This window comes from Rutidosis leptorrhynchoides, chromosome 10, assembly GCF_046630445.1.
Source record: "Rutidosis leptorrhynchoides isolate AG116_Rl617_1_P2 chromosome 10, CSIRO_AGI_Rlap_v1, whole genome shotgun sequence".
NCBI lineage: Eukaryota > Viridiplantae > Streptophyta > Magnoliopsida > Asterales > Asteraceae > Rutidosis > Rutidosis leptorrhynchoides.
The window spans coordinates 95,918,615-95,938,522 of NC_092342.1; the positions used below are offsets into that span (position 1 = coordinate 95,918,615).

General features: G+C 30.8%; 1 protein-coding gene and 1 pseudogene across 1 annotated transcript; one reads left to right on the plus strand and one right to left on the minus strand.

Moving 5' to 3' along the window:
• The first annotated feature begins 6,164 nt into the window (after positions 1 to 6,164).
• On the plus strand, positions 6,165 to 7,407 carry LOC139870470 (uncharacterized; annotated as a pseudogene).
• Positions 7,408 to 10,422: 3,015 nt separating this feature from the next.
• On the minus strand, positions 10,423 to 10,840 carry LOC139873104 (transcription factor PRE4-like). The gene is made up of 2 exons (XM_071861040.1): positions 10,715 to 10,840; positions 10,423 to 10,572 (listed from the first exon to the last, which is right to left on the minus strand). The coding sequence occupies exons 1-2, from the start codon at positions 10,838 to 10,840 to the stop codon at positions 10,423 to 10,425; spliced, it is 276 nt and encodes a 91-aa protein (XP_071717141.1).
• Between the last annotated feature and the right edge of the window lie 9,068 nt (positions 10,841 to 19,908).

Consider the following 19,908-nt stretch of genomic DNA (forward strand, 5'->3'; position numbering starts at 1 on the left):
TGACAGAATTTAAATTGCGATAAATTAAATTGCAGTAATTAAAATGACAGTAAATAAAGGTACGATGAAATATGAAATAAAAATATTATGCTTATTTAAACTTCCGTAATCATGATGTTTGACGTTTTGATTTTAATTAATTGTTACACGGGTTAATTGTCCTTTGTCCTGGTTTATTTGATACCTATCTGGTTTTTGTCCATAATAGTCCATCGGTCATAATTATAAAATGCACGTCAAATTAACCTTATTCTCGAAGTCAAATATTCCAACTAATTAGGGATTCGAACTGTAACAAGATTTTAATACTTTGTTAATAATTACACCAGGTTATCGACTGCGTGTAATCCAAGGTTTTAATACTTTGTTAACAATTACATCAATTATCCTTGTATGTAATCCACCCTTGTTTTAATGAGATATGAATATTAATTTACCCACTTGATCAGAATGAATAATCAATTACCCAACCCGAATAATTAATTAAATGATCGTAAACGATGTCGTATAAACGTCACTAAATAGGACATTTGTAATCAATTTAATAATTATTAGTTTAACTAATTTGAAGATAGGTTCGATAGGTTCTAATGAGTTGTCGTTCAATTAGACAATACCCCCTACCTATTAATAGTCAATAGTCCAATGTCCACAAGTGTCAGTCTTTTGTCCAAACCTTAATTATGGTACAAAATCTAATAACCCCGTCTTAATATTTAGTCTAACACCACGATTACTTCGGCTCAAATAAGCATAATAATAACTTAGTTACAATACATTAATTTAAAAAGGAAGAACATAGCTTACAGTGGTGATTAATCGCGTAGCGTTGCACGGACAGAATTTTGACTTAAAACCTTAAAATATTTCTTACAATAACCCAATTATTATTAAACTTAAATTAAACTTTAAATTATATATATATATATATATATATATATATATATATATATATATATATATATATATATATATATATATATATATATATATATATATATATATATACATGTTTTTTACAGAGAAGGAAAAGAAAAAAGATGTATATTACTCGTCCAATTCGTTGCCTTTTTATAGTACCTGACCAGCAAAATGCTGCCATGCGATCGCATGGAAATCGTGCCTCCAGGCCATGCGATCGCATGGCCCTCTGATCCAGCTCACCTAACTTTGTTTTCTAGTTTGCCGACGGTTTTTAATATATAATATAATATATATATAATTTCAAGAATTATTTATATATTATATTATATTTATGTGCATAGTTGACTTGTAATTTTAGCTCCGTTGCGTCACGCGTTGATAGTTGGTTCATGTCCCGGTTCCGGATTTTCGAACGTCCTTTCGTACGCTGAGATATTTTGTATTTTGCATTCTGCGGCACGTACTCTTGTAATTTTTAGAAGTTTCTCATCAATATTTCAAACCACTTGGATTGTACTTTGTACTTTTTAGCTTTTTGATCATTTGCGTCTTCAAATCGTCGTTTTCTTCTTTTATCTTCGCACTTATTTATTTAAACGAATATTACATAAAAATAGAACAATTACAACTAAAAGCTTTACATATTGGAAGGATATTGTGCCTAAATATATGCTCATTTGGAGCACTATCAGTTATTTGTTTAATTGTTGATTCCAGTGTATTCTAATGATGGTTTAGAAGTTATTTTGTGAAGATATTAGGGCCTCAAAACATCCTGAATTCGAAATCGAATTTTGAGTTATATTTTTTTTCTTTCTTGCGTATACTGCTGCTGCAGCTTCTTTTATTTTTTTTATTTTTAATTTCAAATCAATCAATAACTTATTGTTTCTGTTTCAATTTGGATTTTAAAACAAATATATAAAATGTTATTTTGGTTGATTAATCTGTGATCGAACGATTGGAAATTAAAAAGGAAGAGGATGATGACAGTAGTATACGGGTTATAGATATTTAAGGGGTAACTAAACTCAGGAAGAAAAAAAACAGATGCAGAAGGATGGTTTGATGGGTTGATGGGTTAGCGTGTGGTAGCGGGTTCGAGCCTCATCCAGGGCCATTCTTTTTAGAAAAGCATTTTTTGAAAGGGTATACACTTTAATTTTCATTTCCATTATTATTATTATTATTATTATTATTATTATTATTATTATTATTATTATTATTATTATTATTATTATTATTATTATTATTATTATTATTATTATTATTGTTATGTTGTTATTATTATTATTATTAATTAGTGTTATTACAAGTATTACTAATGTTATTATGATTATTATTATTATTAATTTTATCATTTTAAGTATTATTAACATTATTATTAATCTTATCATTTAGGTAATTATTATTATTATTGCGATTAATGATTATGATTATTAATGTTATCATTATTTTTAATATTAGTATTAGTATCATTTTTTAAACATTAGTATTATTAACCTATTTATAATTAATATTACTAAACTCTTCATTTAAAAACTGTTATTATCATTATTATAAGATTTATTAACAAAACTATCGTTAATATTATTATGAGAATCATTAATATTATTATCATTGTAATCACTACTAATATTACTCTAGCATTGTTATAATTACTATTTTAACAAACAAAAAAATATATATATATAAAACATTTAATACATATGACATAAAAAATTTATATATATATATATATATATATATATATATATATATATATATATATATATATATATATATATATATATATATATATATACAAAATTAATATATATTAATAATGAAATATAAAAGTACTAATATAAAAATCATATCACTAATAATAATATATATATTTGTTCGATTACGATTATACGTTTTAATATATACACAAATGATATAGGTTCGTGAATCTGAGGCCAACCCTGCATTGTTCAATGTCGTCATATGTATTTTTACTACAAAATATAGTATAGTGAGTTTCATTTGCTTCCTTTTTAAATGCTTTTGCAATATATATTTTTGGGACTGAGAATACATGCGCTGCTTTTATAAATGTTTTAGGAAATAGACATAAGTAATCGAAACTACATTATATGGTTGAATGATCGAAGCCGAATATGCCCCTTTTGCTTGGTAGCCTAAGAATTAGTAAACCGATCTACTAATTGACTCGAATCCTAAAGATAGATCTATTGGGCCTAACAAACCCCATCCGTTGTTGCGGATGCTTTAGTACTTCGATGTTGTTTTATCATGTCCGATGGATGTCCCGGAATGATAGGGGATATTCTTATATGCATCTTGTTAATGTCGATTACCAGGTGTTCAATCCATATGAATGATTTTTGCATGCACGATATTTATGAGAAAGGAAATATGAAATTCTTGTGGTCTATTAAAATGATGAAAATGAATGATTATGATAAACTAATAAACTCACCAACCTTTTGGTTGACACTTGAAAGCATGTTTATTCTCAGGTTTAAAAGAAACCTTCCGCTGTGCATTTGCTCATATTAGAGATATTACTTGGAGTCATTCATGACATATTTCAAAAGACGTTGCATTCGAGTCGCCGAGTTCATCAAGATTATTATTAATTCAATTATAGTTGGATATATTATGAAATGATATGCATGCCGTCAACTTTCGATGTAATGAAAGTTTGTCTTTTAAAAACAAATGCAATGTTTGTAAAATGTATCATATAGAGGTCAAGTACCTCGCGATGTAACCAAATGTAATGTATTCGTCCAGATGGATTAGGACGGGTCGTTAAATTTAATGCTTTCGTTAATGATTGGTTTTTAAAAGATAGTTAGGCCCTTAAAAAGAGTTCAACCATAAAAAACACCATAGCCAAGTCAGGTTGACTTCCATGGACACGTTCGGTTATCCTAACGGTCCAATACTTTATGTGTTTAAACAAACAGTTCCTTAATTCACTAAGAATCCCTCAAGCGGGGTGTAATGCTTGAGACCGCGTTATGGTGCATTGTACTAATAAACACTGGCCGTGTTCCATGGCCTTACATAGCAGAGGTGCAGCTTACAACAACCGTTGTACTTCAGCATGCACATACGAAGTTTATATGCTTGGTGACTACACTAGCATGGTCTGGGACCAACAATGTACTAAGGTTCTAGTCAGATGTTTCACTACGAAAGAGTCCTCAGTCGGAATCCAAAGCTTAATAGACTTACTACAACCGGTGTGCCTTAGTTGATCTTACGTTGTATCCGATAGACATCTCTTACCAAGGGGTGACACAGATAGTGTACTAAATCGGGGTTCGCGACTTCCCAATAACAGAGGCAATAACTACGTTCTATTAGTTGGAAAAGCGATTGAGTTTAAAGCATAATCAGAAAGCATTTCAACAACATACATAAACCATAACATTATTTCGGCATTATAACTGCTTACATCATAGTATACACTAAAGATAACTAGTCGCTAATCATGGCAACAACATCACAGAACGTAATGATAGAAGACATTATACAAAGATAAAGGATAGAAGTACCAGTAGATTAGACGAGTTCTGAATACAAAAGTGGCAACTTCAAACTCCAGACCGCTCCTAATACAATTTTTGGCGTTCTTCTCCGGGTACTAGGTTTCCCGTACGGAGTCGAAGACCTTGAGAGTATGACTAATATTGTACAAGAGAGAGAAAGAAGTGAATTGAAGTGTGTGTTGGAATGAATGACAAAGGCCCTTTAAATAAGCATAAAATTTCCCTGCAAACGGCTGGTAGGACTTTTGGCAGGCTGTTTGTGACCCAGGAAAGCCGTTTGGCAGGCCGTTTGGCTTGCCTGGTCAGCTGAAATTCCTGGATCGTAACTTGATTTCTTGACTTTCACCGTTTTCGCTCTAGAATCTTCGTTTTAGCTCCGATTCTCTTGATTCTTTTTGCACCGTCTTCGTAATCACTTGTTCTTCAATTCTAACTGACGAAGTGGGTATTTTTCCGATAAAGTTCGAATCTTTCTTGTTTTTGGGCCTTAATACAGGGGTGAAAACGTGACTTTTTAGCCGATATCAACATTATATAAAGATAAAGGATAGAAGTACCAGTAGATTGAACGAGTTCTGAATATAAAAGTGACAACTTCAAACTCCAGACCGCTCCTAATACAATCTTCGGCGTTCTTCTCCGGGTACTAGATTTCTCGCACGGAGTCGAAGACCTTGAAAGTAAGACTAATATTGTACAAGAGAGAGAAAGAAGTGAATTGAAGTGTGGGTTGGAATGAATGACAAAGACCCTTAAAATAATCTTTTTTTTTGCCTGCAAACGGTTGGCAGGCCGTTTGGCAGCCCGTTTGGCAGGCCGTTTGCAGGGGCTGTTTGCCAGGCCAGCCCGTTTACCATGCCCGTTTTCCTTGGGCGTATGGCAGGCCGTTTTCCATACTGGCAAGCCGTTTGGTAGCCCGTTTGGCAAGCCGTTTGGCTTGCCGATTCGCTGGATCGTAACTTGATTTCTTTTCTTTCACCGTTTTCGCTCTAGAATCTTCGTTTTTGCTCCGATTCTCTTGATCTTTTTGCACCGTCTTCGTAATCACTTGTTCTTCAATTTTAACCAACGAAGTGGGTATTTTGGCGATAAACTTTGGAACTTTATTGTTTTTGGGCCTTAATCCAGAGGTGAAAACGTGACTTTTTAGCCGATATCAGATATGTTTATGTATAGCTCTTAATTCAGAAAGTAATATTGTTGTTTCGTTGTCACTTAATCTAAAAATTGGTCTGTATCTAGCAGACATAGAATTAGACACTCCTTCAGGCAAATGAAAACAGGACTTATACAGAAAAAGGAAACAACCTCATAATCTGTCTAAGTGTTTGTTACCGCTGAGTCTTCTGCTAGTTCTTCTATAGATCTTGTAGTGGTTCTTCAGCAAATATTCATTAAGTCTTCGTAGAGAAACCAACTACCGACCAGCACAACTAAACACTAAGACACAACACAAAAAGGCTGTTAACATACATAGAACTTTCAAGGATTAATAACTATATTTTGTCATAATTAAATCATTAAATTGATTATTGACTCAACTGACTCTCTTTGGACAAGCATAATAAAGCGTGCAACTCAAGCGAAATGGGGAATTAATTAAATCATTTTTTTATTGGCATCCACAAAAAACTTGAAGAACATTAGCAAAGCTGCCAGGAAAACTTGGACATTATATTGAATGCACGAAAGATGTTCAAGCAACACTATGGAAGTAATTGTTTATCGTGTGGGAAAATTGTATGTGAACAAGAAGGTGAAGGACCTTGTAGTTTTTGTGGGGCCCTTGTTTTGAGAGAAGGAAGTACGTATGCTGGGTTAGAGGAAGAATTGGGTCCCGTTTAAAATGCTGATGCAGCTGCTGAAGCTTATGCAAAGAGGCTCGTTAATTATGACCGAAACTGTGCGGCACGTACAACCGTGATTAATGATCAATTTGGTTACTTATATTGCTCAATTTAAAGATTAGATTCATTACAAATTAAAACATGTAACTTTTTTAGCTTGCGAGTCTTTATGGCACACAGGAAAAGGAACTTTTGAAGAAGAAAAAAGAGGAGATAGAGGAGGCAGAACGTGTTAACTGAAGTAAAGTTGTCATATCATTTGATTTACTCGGGCGTAAGGTATTGACTTTTGACTTTTTTTTGAAGTTCTTATGAATGTCAACACTTAATTAGATTATCACATTTGACATTCCCTTATGATTTATGTTGTGTTTGGATTGCTTATACAAACTTCATATCTGGTTATGTGCGAGTGACATCATAAGTGTGTTTTGAACTAATTATTTCAACTACATTACAACATCAAGTATTAGTGTTTAAACAAATTTAATGCTAATTACTGTTCATACCAACTGTAAAAACTAATTAATTTTTCAGAATAACTTAGTGGACTTATGTATCATTTTAGCCATCTCTATTGCCCCATTTTAACGACTTTTCATCTAGTTTGCCATTATTGATATACTCATTTTTTAAGGGCTTCATTTTTTAGGGGCTTCATTTTTAGTTATATAAAGTTTACGTTTTTGGGCTAAGAAAATAATAATCTCATATTTAGGTACATTTATGTGGTTGATAATAGAAAACTCCGAACGATACAAATCTGGAACTCGGTTTCATTTAGAAAATATTACACTTTGTATTGAACAATTTGAACATATTTGTAGGTGCTTATAAATGAAGATGAGACTTCAGATCAATTGCAGAACAACATCTTGCTAAAACCTGCTAATGAACAAGAAGTGAACCGCATCAAGCCCAACCCAACGCTTGAGATACAGCCAATCTTCTTTGACCCCGGGCCCAGTAAAAAAAATGGCAACGGAAAGACGAAATATGTGAAAAAAGGAATATCAACAGGCTTGTGCTTGGAATTCAGTGGGAGAGTGCAACATGATTCCAGTGAACTAAAACATCATGATTCATGACCATTTGGAAATTGGCAGCTTTTAGTATGGAGTTTTTTCTCAGAATTTGCCATTTTTTATTTTTCGTATACTAGAACTTGATGAAATAGATTGTTTTATATGACTCATTTTTTTCTTTTGTTTTTGGGCAAAAATATTATTAATACTGTATGTATATATATAATAGAACTAAGATTCTGGTGGAGCAACATTGAACAGATCATAACGATCTCTTGTGAGAGTACTTGGTCACCGAGGACCAAAACTCAATGACACTTAACTCTGTTCGTTTTAAATAATATGAACGACTACATTGAGTACATAGCAAGCACTATACGAATTACAATTGAAATGTCAAACAAACAAAAACCACCAACCTTAAGCTTAAAACATACACATAAACCCAACCCCGTATCCAACCCCGCATCTTCACTCCTCAAAAACCGCCAGTTCAAACCAATCATCGGGAAACCCGAGGCCTATTTAGAAAAGTCAACAACGCCGGCAGCAACATCAAACACACTAAAGACCCGACGACGAGAAATATGGAATGAAAGATCCGAACAAGTCGCAACAGAACACTCATCTTCAGCAAATTTTCTAAGAACATTTACAAACCCTCAGATTCAAAAAGTCGTAGATTTAAGCAGTCGGTCAACAGCAGTTAGCTTCCGCCATCTAAACCGTTCGTGTTAAAATATTCAAACTAAACCCTAAACCTTAATTTCTAAACCCAAAACCCTAATAGCTAAACCCTAATTTTTAACCCCCTAACTTCTAAACCCTAATTTCTAAACCTAATTTCTAACCCCTTAAAAAAACTCAGAATCAAAACATTCAATGCATTTAATGTTTTAATTTTTTTCTTCGAGCATTTTACCGCCAAAATAATAACATTCATCACAAAGTGTCTTTTTTAAATGTTCATATGTTCATGTGATCTTGATGCCTGAAAAAAAAATTGAAAAAAATGAAAAAACAATTACTTCCCCCCAAAAAAGTGCTTCCCTCTTGATTAAATCTCTCTCTCTCTCTATATATATATATATATATATATATATATATATATATATATATATATATATATATATATATATATATATTATGTGTTTAAATTACTCTACCGGGCTGTAATTAAAAAAAAAATACAGTGTTACAGTTTATGTGGATGATAAAATCATAACTGGAAACTGTTGTTAATGATTGTAAAGATTTTCTAAAAAACTAAAGTTAAAATTAAAGACTTGAAAAAACTTAAATACTTTCTTGGAATTGAACTGCTTGAACATAATGACTGTTTTATGTTGTAACAAAAAAGTATTTTTTTCTAGAAGTCTTATTTGATTTGGTTTGTTGGCAAGTAAGCCCGCAATTACTCTTACAAAGTCTGGAGTTGTTTTAAATAATATTCATGATCATTCTAATACTGATTTTCCATTAAGCAACATTAATGACTATCAAAAATTTATTGAAATGTTGATCAATATGACTTTAACTAGACCTGATATTGCATATTCTGTTAAGTATCTAATTCAATATATGCATGCACCACTGAAGTCGCATTTAAAACCTGCTATGAGAGTTTTAAGGTATCTCAAAGGATCTCCTGGTAAAGGTATTACAATAAAGAAAAGCAATAATGTGACTATTTCAGCCTATGTTGATTCAGATTATGCTACATGCAGTATGTTAAGAAGGTCATTATTGGTTTTTGTGTATTTCTTGTAGATTCTTTAATTTTCTAAAAAAGTAAGAAACAATTCATTGTTTTTATGTTTTCAACTGAGGCAGAATATAGAGCTCTTGCTTCTGTAACTTATGAAATCATTTAGATTTTAAAAAATTTAACTGATATAAACAATAAAACTATTTTGTCTGTGAAAGTTTACTGTGATAATAAGTCAGCCTTGCAAATTGCAAAAAATCATGTTTTTCATGAAAAAACTAAACACTTTGAGGTTGATTTGCATTTTGTCCAAGAAAAGTTTCGTCACGGTTATTCAAACTGAACAAATTTCTTCAAATGATAATATGTCTGACATTTTTACTAAAGGTTTGAGTGGTACACAACATAATTTGTCGTGTGACAAACTTACTTTAACTAATCTTTGTTCATGTTTAGTTTGAGGTGGAATATTGAATCATATACACGATAACAAATTAAACATGTTAAGTTTTTTGTCTTAATCATTGTTTATTTATGGGTTAAGAATCTGTAGGGTCGTTGGAATCATTCGTGAAAGTTAATGTTTAGGGCAAAAGCATGAAATCTGGAGCTTATGTGCACCAGCCGACTTAAAGACTTGGAGGGCCTTGATGCAAATATAATTTATATATATTTAACATGTTTATTTATTTTATTGTTTTCTTTTTCTATTTTTGAGATCTGCTCTTGTTACCCAATTAGGGTTTTGTGTTCATCATCGATTATAGCTTTGATTACTGTAAATGTAGAGTGTTTATAAGTTCATGTTTCATTGAACTTGTTTGTGAGGTTATTTATTGTGTGAACCATTATATTGAGATACATAATCGTGTTGATTGTGGATCTATTATTTTAGTAATTTTGACTTTTTTTAATTGAAAGGTTTATTTCTTGTGATTGGAAAGTTATTTCATTTGTTTGTTCATAATAGCCCAAATACGTAAAGTTTCATATCGACTCGCTACTTTAACAATGTAATCACTATTAACGAAACACACTAGGAGCAATTAATAGAACACCTTTAGACAGACTTAAGATGTTATAGAATCAAATAAATCACATTTGATGTGCGTTTTAATTTATTAAACGTTACACTATTATGGAAACGCCTTCTTACATTTAAATCATAAGATGAGCACTATGACATACTCTTTTATTACAGTACTTGAAACTCAACCAACCTAGCAACAATCATTTTCTAATGAAATGACAAAAAGACACTACAAAATGTGATAAAATCATAAAGATAGCAATGGAATACCAAAATAAGAACTCAAAATTTAACAAATCGATAATTTAAAATGCGAAAAGTTATCTGCAGGGATCTAGCGCTATTGCATTATTAGATTCCTGATAATGGAAGCTTGGGTTGAATCTGTGTTTTCTAGTAATTCCGACAGACGCTCGCTTAAGTCTTCAACCTCTCTATGCAAGCTTTTAATGTAGCTACATGTTTCTTGTAATACTATAGCTGCTGACACCTGCATTATTTATCAATCATATACATTCTCATTACTCACTTAGCAAAAAGAAACTCATATAATTATTAATTAGCTATTATTAACTTTTTATATGTGCTAAAAGTAGATCTTGCATGGGCATTTCAAAACTTGATTATGCTACCTTGTCTGATCGGCGACTGCGGATTTCTGGGAGAAGCTGATGCAATTTGGAAACAAGATCATTGATTTGATCTTCAGTGATCATTGCAGATGCTGATTGCCTAGATCTTGATCTTCGGCTCGACATTGTTCTTGTGCGATTTAAATCGTTTGGTCGATATGAGTGAAGAAATAGATCAGAAGCTTAATATAAACAAAACAAGTAGAGATGTTGAAAGAAGAAGATGTGTACATGAGAGAAACCTGTGGGCTAAGGGTTCTATTTAAATAGTATCCATAATTGTTTAATTTCTGAGATACAAGTGCACACAAGTGAGAATTATATTTAATTATGTGAGAAGGACAAGTGATTGAATTCAAATGTTATTATGATCATTTGTTTTTTATTTTATCAAGAGGGGTGAACCAATTAAGGAGTGTTTCGCTTTTATATTTGTTAATCACATTGAAACATAATTTTACTTAAAATAAGTATTATATTTTCCTTAAAACGAGTATTATATATGGTGTTTATACTAGGAATTTTCTAACTTATTTTTTAAGGGAATAAGATATGGTCATTTAACTAATGTTAAATATTTATTTATTAATAATATAAACTATAATTAGTAACTATGTATAATTGAAAACAAACGTGCATAATTCAAATGTATATAAAAAATTAATGAGTATAACTATTCGTGAATAATATAAATTCATGAATAATCTATATCTATCTATCTATATCTATATAGTCATATAAAGCTCTAAAATGATAATGTTATCATTAAATTAATTACATTTTACATTTTATAATAATGATGTCATAATTATATTTTAATATAATTTAAAAAATAATACGAAATATTTTATAAAAGGAAATATTAATCTCTCATAAATTATAATTTTAATTGTCTAAAAAATTTAAAAGACATTTATTCTTACCGATAATTATTATTATTATTAAAAATAAAAATATAAATACTCAACTTTGAGCGAACTTTATTATTATTATTTACTTTTAATATAATAATTATAATTATAATTATTTTATTATTAATATTCAAATATGGATTCTTATTACGAAATTAATTACGTTACATATGTATGCGAAAATACATGTCTCTGTATATTTGTAAAAACAACAATAAGCTTCTCAGTCAAACGGGTCATTAAAATAAATGAGTTTAGCATTTACATTCACTTAATACCTAAACAAGTTATTAAATTATTTCGTTTAAACAAACCCGTGATTTCACGGGTCATTTCACTAGTATAAACATAAATGATTATTGAAATAAGTATAAATTATAGTTATAACTTAAAATTGTTTCATAATTAAAATTTCAATACATGGGTCTATGGTACATTTCTCCAGGTTGAATCATAACAATTTTAAACCCACTTCAACCTTTTTTCCATTTTGCATAATGTAGAAAAGTCCCCTGCAGATTGACTTTTCAATTTAAAATTGCAAAACCAATATTATACCCATTATTCACATCCATATACCACTCATCACTTTTAATTTTTTCCAAATCAACCTTTGGGGATCACAACAATACCAACTTAGTAACCAAATCCACACCATTTCCATTATTTTTTTTGAATTATAGAGTCACTTGTCATCATAATCACAAAATCATATCACGCTTTGACTGCAAAAAAATTGAGAATTACCATAATATAGCAGAAGTGGTAATTCCAGCTGATTTTTTACTTTCAGAATTGACCCAGCCACATATCAAGAAATGGGTTGAACCAGTCAAAGGTCACCCAAACTCTACTTTAGAAGTGCATATTAGTAAGAGTACGCTTTAGAAGATACAAACACCTAAATCGTTATGAAACCAAACTACCAATAAATAAAAAGCAATGTTTATAGGAACCAACGGTCAACAATACATACATGATATACCTGCTTAACAACAGTAGTGATGAAGGACGGAAAATAGCAAGACAAATAAAAAATCTTATGCCTATGAAGAAAGTCATATAAAAACATAGAATAATACGAATCAACATACTTAAATCAGACCATAGAAAATACCTTCGACTGTAGGCGTTAATGATAGCGAATGTGTGACGACCCGGAAATTTCTGACCAAATTTAAACTTAATCTTTATATAATCCCGACTTGATAAGCAATGAATTTTAATAAATCTTGAACCTCCGGAAAGAGTTTTACAAAAGCTTTTGGTCACCCTTTTATTCCGACGATTCACGAACGTCATAACTTGATTTAATTGTTTAATTATTGTGTATATATATATGGATTTATATATATTTAACTTGAAAATATGATAATTAAATATCTCATTGAGTATATTAACAAAGTATTATATATATATTTTCATACTACTAATTTAAAGAGTTTTCAAACAATATATATGTTACTATTTAAACGACGTAATTAACTTATGTTAAAATGTATTTACATATAATGTATTACGAGTGTAAATACATCCTTACAAGTATTGAATACACTTTATAATATACCAATACGTATAAAGGATAGCTATACTCGTATTTTCGTTCAATTTCCTCAAGAATTCTACTCGCATTCATACGGTATTTTTACCCGTATTATACACAGCTTCTATAAGTACTTACAATTGGTATATACCAATAGAAATTTTCAATAATGGAATAATATGTCATGCATGACCTAATAGTTTTTAACTTATACTAGATATTTTTCACAAAATGACAAATTACAACTAGTATATAAAGATACCATATTTGATCAAATTTTTACCATTTCATTTTCTAATTTTTACTTCATGTTTACTTACACACACATACTCTCTCTAGTTCTAGTATCCCTTTCTTTGTTCTTCATCTATTTCTAGCAAGTTCAAGCTTCAAAATCAAGATTTTTACCTTGCCTAAATTCTTGTTCAATTCATATGTTTATAGCTATCTATATAAGAATTTATAAAATAGAACATAGCTTAGTTGATTCTAAACTTATTTGAAAAACTAATCTAATCTTTCTAACTTAACTCTAATAACACTTATTTATATGTAATATGATGTTATATTAAGTTAATATAAGAACTTATAACTTGTACATATGAAGAACACCTTGAAACTTAACATATATCATTTAATCTCCATTCGGTAAAAAGCGGGCTGTTTTGGGTTGGGAATTAAAAACCTATCTTAGACTTTGAGTTCGAGGCTAAGACTTTGGAAATATGTTAATATATGTAAATAAGACTTCTAGTATTTTTTTCATGATTTTAGACAAAGTGGAAGTATTTTATCAAAAATCATATATTGAGTGAATGCCGGGATTTTTCCAAATCTGTCCACCGACACAAAAAGAGGGTAAAGCTCTAAACATTACTACTTGGGATGAACTTTTCGAATTTTTTTGTAAAATTAACTTCTTAAGGAATCCATATCAATTTGATTCACTTTAAACGGAGTTGTAATGAATATTTGGCGAGCAAAACAAAATCTGCTAAAATTAACGTTGTATAGACGAAATTTATATTATAAAAACTATATTAACCATATCCTTGTTAACTTTTCCTATATCCTATATATATTTGGACATGTTATCAGTAGTATAACAAAATATTATAATCTTGGTTAATTCTGTGATTGTATATATGTATAATAATATTGTTGGTACGTCCTAACACAATAAGTATACAATACGTTTTGATAAATCCTAAGACAATACGTACACAATACGTCTCAGTTAATTCTAAGACAATACGTATACAATACGTCTCTGGGTTGATGCAAAGACAATACGTATACAATACGTCGTGGGGTAATTCTAAGATTATATATATATATACCAATTATTGGACTGTTGGACTTTTAGGACTATTTTGGACTACTAACAAAGGACTACTAACAATGGACTACTAACATAAAATGTTAAAAATTATTATATAAGTATTCTATGAACTTGCTTTATTTTATTCATATGTCGTATTATTATCTGAATCGTTATTATTGTTATAGGTTCGTGAATCCTAGGACGACGGTCATATTTTTAATAAGTTGAAAACTTATTATTAATATACTTTTACTACTGTGAGTATATAGTCCTATTTTTAAACTCTAAAAATATTTTGGGATGAGAATACATGCATTTTATGTTTTACGCCATGGACACAAGTACTTAAAATATATTCTACGTTGAGTTGTACCACCTTGCATATCTTCCCTAATAGCTTGGTAACTAATATTTACATGTTATAAGAACATGTAAGCGCGAATCCTATTGATAGATCTATCGGGTTTGACAACCCCAACCGGGCTAGTCGCTATAGTATCGTAAACGGTTGCATAGTACTTCGTTTTTACTACACTTGGTACAGTGTAGGGAGATTTCATAATAAAGGGAATATGCCACATTAATGGTTAAGTATAGTTACAGAAGTGCTCAATAACTTATAGAATACTTTTATACACTTACGAGTGTACATATATTTATAACTATGAAATCTTGTGGTCTATATTTATATCGATGCTAAACCTATATATCTCACCAACCTTTGTGTTGACTGTTTAAGCATGTTTATTCTCAGGTCCTTAAGAAAGTCTTCTGCTGTTGCATTATCTAAGCAAGCTGTGCATGGAGTCTCATGTTTTTGTTTAAATGAAGTGTTGCATTCAATAAAACCTTCGTCGTGTATTATATTCAACTTTTATGTCACGTGTGTAGTATTTGGAAACCGATGTATTATGGGAATTATTTCTTAAATAATCGCCCACTTGTTTAAAACATACATTATGTATAATAATGGTGTGCTTTTCATGAAACGAATGCAATAATTTCTAAAACACATCATATAGAGGTCAAATACCTCGTTATGGGACCAATGAATAACGTACTGCGTTTATAGTGATATGAACGGGTCATTTCAGAATGTGTCAAATTGTGTTGTCTACTACTGGAATGAGGACACAAAGAACAAAAAGGCAAAATACCAGCAGCTTCATAGACAAATATTCCATATTAAAACACAATATACCCTTATAATAGTAAAATAAAAATTTTAAATAAACCTATGGTTACCTGTAATAATATAAGGCCCAATAACAGTAACAGGTAAAGTAGCCGTAGCATGAGCAAATTATTCAGAAACATAAAATAGATATCGATAAACATATCTGCAAAACCCAAACAACAAAAAAAAAAAAATAGAATTCAACAATAACTCTACAAACAATAACTCCACAAACACAAACAACACCATAGAACAACAAATTAACAACAACATACAACGAAAACAGTTGTTGTATTAAAGAAGAAACACAACAAAACAGTAACAACTAACAAACATAAAGCGTAGCGAATAAGTAAAAAACATTTAACAAAGTTGGTAGAGAATATAACACATAAGTTAAGATATCAACATAACTAAAAAACAAAATTGAAAAACGAATGCGAAGAAGGCAAAACCCAGTTAAAAAATAAAAAACCTAAAGAAATACTTACATAGAGCTTTGACGGTGGCAACAGACTGATGTCTAAGGGTTATTTGATATTCATGTTGAGGCAGATGTATTTGATAAATCATTGGGCAGAAGCGTGGTGTCAAAAATAAATTCATGGGTTCCCTTATAGACAACGGGTTAAACTTTTGACAAACTCTGATAACCCGATAGGTGCAAATGACTTAATATGTACCTATGAGGAACTGCTATATATATATATATATATATATATATATATATATATATATATATATATATATATATATATATATATATATATATATATATATATATATATATATATATATATATATATATATATATATATATATATATATATATATATATATAACTTCGTAGATAAAAAGATTAACTGTTATCGTTGCAACTCAAAGGTTGACATGTCAAGATAAGAAACGTCAATCATCACAGATTCATCATTTTGGCAACACAAAAGTAATAAATTTCAAATATTATCGAAATCGTAAAAGGGTTTTCATTTTTGGTAAGAACGGCACAGCAGTAAAAAGTGTGTGCACACAGTAACAGTAAAGTTTAATTTTGAAACAAATAGTATCAACTAAGGAAATGGATAACTGAGGCTCAGTAATTTGCATACATCTAAGCAAGAGAACATGAAATGTCATGGCTGCAACCCATAAGTCGTCATGCCACAGCATGGCTGCAACTCGTAGGTTGCCACGCCACTCCATGGCTGCAACTTGTAGGTTGCCATACAACGCCATGGCGGCTAACCCCTGCAAATATAGTATCCATTTATTCTCATTACTCAATCAAGCTGCCACAAATTTATCATCACAACCTTCCATTGTAAAAATTTTCAAAACAAAGAAGCTCGCATACAATGTTTTGCAATATTGAAATGACACAGCAAGCTAAATTGACAGTCAGATGCATACATATAGCTCCAAGAAAAGAAAAATAAATTGTCATGGCTGCAACTAATTGGTTGCCCTGCCAAGATTTGACATATCTATTGCATTGCGAGTAAACTATATGCTTTTCAGTTCATCATCAGAATGTCGTTATTGGAGTTTTTTTAACAAAACAACCAAAATTCGGGTGTCTATTAGTATATAAGGTTGCCAACGTACAACTTATTGTTTATCATCCAGAAGTACATGAGCTCCCATGGCTGCAACTCAGTTGCCTTGCCAAGATACAACTCATTTTCTCCGATCGTAACCTCAAATCGAAAAATATTCGTAAATCATAAAAATTAGCCACAATTTTAAGTATTCATATATCAAAGCATCTACCATAATAACCGAATTACATAAAACAGCAAACGAACAAATATAAACGTAACTGACCGTTTAATGCTAACCACGACAACCACCAACCACACCATTGTAAGTTTGCAACCGATTCCCAGCACATCTGGTGCAAAATCTAACAAAAAAAAAAACATCCATAAAGCCAACAACGCAATTTTTTTAGACATGCAACTACCTCATTACTTAAGTAAAAAATAGTAACCATTCAGGCTTGCATGAGTGGCCACCGAGTTGCCCAATGAAGCACACCACCCGTGTTCAATTCCTGGCTATGCCAAATTGTTCAAAAAGGGAGTGTGACTAGAGGGTGCACATAATGCGCAATTCACCCGGTACCAGGTCTCGCGCTCAGGGGGCTTGATTACCCGAGGTTTTACCTTCTATGGAGGATCCAATGTGCTCGTTCGTAGGAGGGTTTCCTCGCTTACCCAAAAAAAAGTAAAAAATAGTAGACATACCTTCTAATGCTTGGAAGGACATAAATATCTCAGATGGCGACAATGAGGGTGGCTATGGCGGTAATATTTTCAGTCGTATTTGAATCGATTATAATGAATCATAAAAAACGGATAAGCGGCCAACAACCTCGCTAGATTCAAACAAATCAGCGTAAAGAGGGTGGTTTTGCAATACACGATTAGAAGATTTGAGTGTATCTCTAATCGATTGTAAGAAATCGGAGTAAAATTGGAGTTAAATCGTAGAATCCGTAAGCTTCTGTACATGATTACAACGAATCACCGAGTAGAAATCAGAAAGAAAGATGAATGGCCCAAATTGCCGACGCAAGCAGTAGAGGTAAACCCTAATATTTTTTTTAAGCGGCGAGGAAAGCCTTTAAGGGAAGAGAAGAATGTCGTTTCTGAGGTTTTTTGGAACAAAACGACCAAAACTAGGGTGAAAATTAGTATATAAGGTTAATGAGTATAACTGAAAATTAATGAGTAAAATTGAATATTAGCCATAAGTGTTAAGTGATTGGTTTTTTTTTTATTGAAAAGAAAAGAGACTTCTATATCTCGGGCCACTCAAAAATCATGTATTACAAATTAATCTAAAAGGTTAACGCGTTTCGCTGCGTGCGAAAAACTTTTATGCGTACATAACTATGTGTTTTCAATTAAAATATTTTTTGAAGGTAATAAGATTAATAAAACCAAAAAAACAACAATTTGTTTCAACGAACAAAACATACATATATAATTTAATCGTCGAATAATCAAACTAATTAAAACACAATAATTTGGATACTTTGTTAATTGGTAATAAAATGTGGAGAAAATATAAAAAAATTTGTAAAGACAATATATATATATATATATATATATATATATATATATATATATATATATATATATATATATATATATATATATATATATATATATATATATATATATATATATATATATATATATATATATATATATATATATATATATATATATATATATATATATGAATTGGTTAAGAATGTTAAATTTTAATAACAAAAAAATGGGAGAGCTTAAAATGAATAATTTAATGAGCTGAGAGATTCGATGACTGAATTAGAAAAGAAAAAAATGAGAGGTAGAGTTTAACATAAAAAGAGTTAATAGCTAGGAAAAAAAAATGAGAGGTAGAGTTTAACATATAAAAAAGAGTTAATAGCTAGGAAAAAAACTGCGGCCAAGAATTGAACCTACAACCTAATGGTAAGCAAACAACATGCCAACCACTATGCACGATATTATTTATTTAATTTATTCAACCAAATAAAATAGCAATTATAAAAAAATGTGGGAAAAAAATTGTGGTTTGGTTAAGAATAGTACCCCAAATCAAATCATTCAATCCGAAGTTGAGGATGCTAGGTTCGTCACTATAAAGGGTGAGGATCCACAGAGAACCAAAGATAGTAGAGAACCATCGAACTGATCTTCAGACTAACCTTCAATCTTCGTGCAAATGGAGTCGATCTGCGTGCAGATGGAGTTGATATGCGTGCAGATTGAGTCCATCTGCGTGCAAATTGAGCTTATTTTGGGTGCAGACACATACACGCTCTATTTTTTGAAGATGAACACCACAAATCAAATTCGTAACAACATGAATTGAGATCAGTTTTGTTGGGATTTAACAAGTTCATAAACATACTTGAAACATTTAAAGATCAAATTAAGCGAAAGCATGAAGTAATACCATATTAGAACTTGTTATACTTTAACCAATTGAAGTTAAATCCCAATTAGGATCAAGTTGTGAAACATACTTACAAACTAGAAGCAAGAAAAGAGTATATACCTTCTCCTAGCTAGTTGATGGATGATGATAAAGATGATGATGAATGGAGCCTCTAACTTGAAGCCTCAAGCAAGTAATACCCACAAGCTATAACCCCTTTGATCCCAAAATTGGCCACGGCAGTCACCTCCTTTTTGGAGCAGAATATGTGCAGTTTTTGAAGTG